Source organism: Pangasianodon hypophthalmus, chromosome 8 (genome assembly GCF_027358585.1).
Source record: "Pangasianodon hypophthalmus isolate fPanHyp1 chromosome 8, fPanHyp1.pri, whole genome shotgun sequence".
Classification (NCBI taxonomy): domain Eukaryota; kingdom Metazoa; phylum Chordata; class Actinopteri; order Siluriformes; family Pangasiidae; genus Pangasianodon; species Pangasianodon hypophthalmus.
This window is the reverse complement of record NC_069717.1, coordinates 935,528-940,825: the sequence shown is the minus strand read 5'-3', so window position 1 is coordinate 940,825 and position 5,298 is coordinate 935,528. Positions and strand designations below refer to the sequence as shown.

The following is a 5,298-nucleotide window of genomic DNA, read 5'->3' as shown; positions in this document are numbered from 1 at the left end:
GTATGCGTGTGTGTGTGTGTGTTCTGATGTGTGCGTGTGTGTGTTCTGATGTGTGTGTGTGTGTATGCGTGTGTGTGTATGTGTGTGTGTTCTGATGTGTGTGTGTGTGTGTGTTCTGATGTGTGTGTGTGTGTGTATGCGTGTGTGTGTATGTGTTCTGATGTGTGTGTATGTGTGTGTTCTGATGTGTGTGTGTGTGTGTGTATGCGTGTGTGTGTATGTGTGTGTGTTCTGATGTGTGTGTATGTGTGTGTGTTCTGATGTGTGTGTGTGTGTATGCGTGTGTGTGTATGTGTGTGTTCTGATGTGTGTGTGTGTGTGTGTGTTCTGATGTGTGCGTGTGTGTGTGTTCTGATGTGTGTGTGTGTGTGTGTGTGTGTATGTGTGTGTGTTCTGATGTGTGTGTATGTGTGTGTGTTCTGATGTGTGTGTGTGTGTATGCGTGTGTGTGTATGTGTGTGTGTTCTGATGCGTGTGTGTGTGTGTGTGTGTGTGTGTTCTGATGTGTGTGTGTGTGTGTGTGTTCTGATGTGTGTGTGTATGCGTGTGTGTGTATGTGTGTGTGTTCTGATGTGTGTGTATGTGTGTGTGTTCTGATGTGTGTGTGTGTGTGTATGCGTGTGTGTGTATGTGTGTGTTCTGATGTGTGTGTGTGTGTGTGTTCTGGTGTGTGTGTGTGTGTGTGTGTGTATGTGTGTGTATGTGTGTGTTCTGATGTGTGTGTGTGTGTGTATGTGTATGTGTGTGTATGTGTGTGTTCTGATGTGTGTGTGTGTGTGTGTGTGTGTGTGTATCAGGTCACCCCGGAGCAGTGAGGAGTGCAGGTCCACGGCGCAGAGGTAAAGGAATCGTGGAGCAGTGCTGTGTGAAAGGATGCGACCTGCAGCATCTGGAACATTACTGCGCCAAACCGAAGCGAGAGCGACGTCACGCGCGACACACACCGCCCACGCCGCACACTGTGCGTGTATTACACTGCTGTGACATCATCACAGCAAACGCACACTACACAAAAGGGAAGGGTGTGAGGGGATGGAGCATATAAGAGAGTGGGCGTGGCCTAGGTTTCAAAGTTACACTCTTCATTTAATAGTTTTCTCTTTACGCAGTAATATTAGCGCTCATGTTTATAACTTTATCTTTAGCTAACGTTATTTTAATGACAGCTAGCTACATATAACATTTTGTTTTTTTTAGCTAACCAGATTCTGGATTGTGATTGGTCAGAAGGTGTTGATTAGTTTTCTATAACAGCAGCTCTGACAGTAGCGCAGGTATGCTCTCGTTCTAATACGTTATCGTTTCTATAGTAACAGCTCATTCACAGGGACGTGAACAGCGGATGCTTCGCTAATAATAAACGGATTAACAAATATGTGTAAGGAGAAATGTGTTTATGTAACATTTATGGAAGGAGTCTCCAGTGTCAGTGCTTGTTAGTTGGTGTTTACAGCTGGTTGCCATGGTTTCATCACTATCACCTAGCTAGTGCTGTTTCTTTTCCATACAGATAAATTTCAACTGTTTATATAGCAACATTCAGTTAAACAGCTAATGTACAACTTAAAGCTAATTAAGCTATTTTACACCACAGCGCTGCTGAATTCTGCATTCGACGTCTTCAGGACAGAGGAGTTTACGCTTCTTTGCGGTTTCTCGGTAACATGCGTAACAAGCTGCAATTTTTATTTTTTGTCTTATTAAATTCAAGAGAGAGAATAAAGAGACTCTGGTGAGGGAATGAGTGTTTATAGCTGCTATAACGGAACAGAAAGTAACTCTCTGAGTAATAGTTATTAAATTGCTGTGGTATAAGAGGAATAAAACACTTGGGGATGTGCAGTTAGAGGAAAATAATTGTTCTTATTCGTAGTGTATTTTTTTTAATTGCGATTCTTTAAAAACGGGAATTTATCGGCAGATTCTTTCTCGTGTTGTGTGTTTTGCAGGAGGATCAGTTCTGGCTGATGTTTCTCAGACGATACGAGATGAACCAGTTTGAAAACGAACCGGAGAAATTCTTGGAAAGGCTCAAAGACCGAACGCTGTACAAGAGGAAGTTCGGAAACGCCTCGCTGCTGCCTGTTATTAGCGGAAAAATCCCTCGATCTCCTCAGCGCTTAAAGCACCGGCGAAAACGGCGTAACTGAAAACAAATCTTTTTCCGTCACTTTTTCAAAGACCTGACCGAGCAAATAAACATCACAGTCACGATTAGCATCAATTAGAAATAAATATTAATTAAGCTCATTTAAATGAGCTCCGTGGATATGAATCGCTACTTATGTTCATTTTCCTTGAATGTGGCCTTTATTTTATGTTTATTCAGCTAACGTGTAGCATGTAGCACAGATTTTTTTTCCAAACGAATGTTAATAGTCAATTACGCTAATGCTAATTGATAAAACTCTATTTGAAATTTATAATTTAGGTTTTTATTTTGCGTTTTATGTTTTTCAACTGCACTCAAGAAATTAAGCGCACAAGCTCGAGCTTTGAATTTATTCCCACGTCATATTACGTTGAGATTTTCGTATCTTAATCGTTTCCTGACAGTATCACAGGATCACGTACATCATCAGCTGTATTGCACTAATTGCACACGATCGCTAGCATCTCAACACAATTAGCTCTTATAGCAAAAAAAAAAAAAAACAAGCTAACTAACATGGTTAGCTAACTAACGAACTATTGCTAGCTATGAATTTACATGTGTGACATTAGCTAGCTGAATGTAAACATAGCGATAAATCTGAGCTCAATGTGCCTAAAACACCACTTTGTCTTAAAAATAAAGGCTTGATCGTTAGAATATGTATATATAACCTAGCTAGTGCTGTTTCTTTTCCATATAGATAAATTTCAACTGTTTATATAGCAACATTCAGTTAAACAGCTAATGTACAACTTAAAGCTAATTAAGCTATTTTACACCACAGCGCTGCTGAATTCTGCATTCTGATTGGTCAGGAGGTGTTGATTAATTCTCTATAACAGCAGCTCTGACAGTAGCGCAGCTGCAAATCACAGGTTTATATCTATAATTAATGCGCTGCTTGTAATCTGTTATTGTTTCTATAGTAACAACTCATTCACAGGGACGTGTACAGCAGATTATCATATAAACGGATTTAAAAAAACTGTTGATGTGGTGAAGATGTGTAAGGAGTCTCCAGTTCCAGCGCTTTGTAACAGTCAGAGGTAAAGCTGTAACTTAAAGTTTTCCGACGTCTTCAGGACAGAGGAGTTTACGCTTCTTTGCGGTTTCTCAGTAACAAGCTGCGTTTTTTTTGTCTTATAAACTAGAGAATTTAAGAGAGAGAATAAAGAGAGGCTGGTGAGGGAACGACTGTTTATAGCTGCTATAACGTAAGCGAAATCTTGTTTCGCTGACGGTCCTTCTTTGAACACGATACATTCACAGTTAATGGTAGTGAGAACGCTATTGCTCAGCAACTGAGAAAAAACTAGAGATAAGAGATATGTTAACGACTGGGACAAACAATTTAGCTAGCTAGCACCTAGCCGTTAATTCTAAACAGACCTTGTAAAGACACTGTGACAGTAGAAGCGATAAACAACTTTAACGAACATCAACCACTTCAGAGGAATCGTTGAATAATTATTGCCTCGTAAACACGACAAACACATGATGACAGCGCTGAAATGCAGCATTATCGGTACTTAACGTTATCGCAACATCTGGACCCGCCCCCTTTTTTCTGGTGCAGGCCCCGCCCACTTTAACAACTCTCACTGTAAATGAAGTAATCCTGCTCTGTGGATTTGTATCGTTGCTAACATGAACGCAGGGTGAAACTGTCCAGTGCATTATGAAGAATTTTATTTTTTATCAGAAATTATTTTATAACAAACGCCATAATTTTTCACTAATATGTCAATTTTTTTAAAATGATCATATTCAGAATTTTGTTAGTGTTTGATAACTGATGGACAGTTCTTGAATTCGGACTGTATTAGTGACTGTTATTGAGTGACATGTTTGCACATTTATTATTATAAATTATAAACATTTTGTATCTTATTATATATGATAAAGTGTTGAATATTGAATGTGTTGAATGTTGAGTGTTTTATTGAACGTATCGGTTGTAAACTGAGTTAATTACAGCTGTATGAGCGCTACATTATGCATATTTGTGCATTTTCTTCTTCATGCTGCTGTTAAAATGCAGATTCGTGACCTTTCTGTATCAGTAAATAACTTATATATCAGTAACCTTCACGTTTTATCAGAAATGAAACACAGATGACCTGCTCGTAAGCCACAGCGCAGAAAGGAGAAGGTCGGTGTTTTTTCACTCGTCTTTGATTTGCGCAAAAACTTCTTTCAGTTCTGAAAAACACTTTTCCCAAAACATGATTCGGAGAAGAAAAGAGGAAAAGAGGAAAAGCGCTCACTTTTTAGTTTGATAAAGAAAATTGGACAGCTTCCTTAAAAAAATTTGCAGCTCTGATACACTAAAGTTCTTCTTTAGAAAACAGATAAATTAGCTACGTCATTTTACTAATTAAAGTTTACTAATTAATTACATCAGAAATTCATCCATGATTGACTGAATTAAATATTAATCAAAAGATGCAACCAGATGCATAAGCTGTTCTTGTTGATTTAAATTGGATTAATAATAATAATAAGCGATTAAGGGGTCCAAGCACTGATCCCATTAGGGGCAATGCAGAAATCTTATTGGTTAATGCTGGTCAATGTTTTTTTTTTAAACATATTTAAGACAGAATGTTATTCAGATGCAGAATTTCGGCTTGATTGGACGCTGGGATGCAGAGTAGTGATGAGTCGTTCTTGAACAATTCATTCATTTTGAACGAATCTTTAATGTGACTCGGGAGGAACGAGTCGTCTCGGGGAGTGATCCGTTCAGTCGCGCACGCGCAACATCCTACAGGTTCTGTACTGGAATGAGTTCACCTGTTTCGAGTCTTCGGGTTTGAGTCGTTCGTTCATCACGTGACAGTGACAGCGCCATGAGCTTAACCAATGCAGCCTGAGCCGGAAAGAGAATTGATTAGTTCATCTGTCAAGTCTTTCGAGTCGTTCGTTCTTTTGTCACGTGACGTGACAGCATTGGATAGAGAAATTAGTTAATTTACAACCTTCCTTACAAACGGGTGCATAGTAATTATTATTATTATTATTATTTTTATTATTATTATTATTATTATTATTAAAACATAACACCACAGATCTTCAAGAAACAGTAACAAAAACAGAGTGAGAGAAATGGACAGACTTTTTTTATTTCTAGGAAAATGCTT

At 38.6% G+C, this 5,298-nt stretch overlaps 1 protein-coding gene across 1 annotated transcript in view; it reads left to right on the top strand.

The window, feature by feature from the left end:
* igf3 (insulin-like growth factor 3) overlaps nucleotides 1-4,074 on the top strand; it is a 9,878-nt gene extending 5,804 nt beyond the window's left edge. Inside the window, exons 3-4 of the mRNA XM_026928347.3 lie at nucleotides 798-961; nucleotides 1,950-4,074. Coding sequence (XP_026784148.3) covers nucleotides 798-961; nucleotides 1,950-2,150 — 365 coding nt within the window. The 3' untranslated portion in view covers nucleotides 2,151-4,074. The remainder of the gene's footprint in view (nucleotides 1-797; nucleotides 962-1,949) is intronic.
* The last annotated feature ends 1,224 nt before the right edge of the window (nucleotides 4,075-5,298 follow it).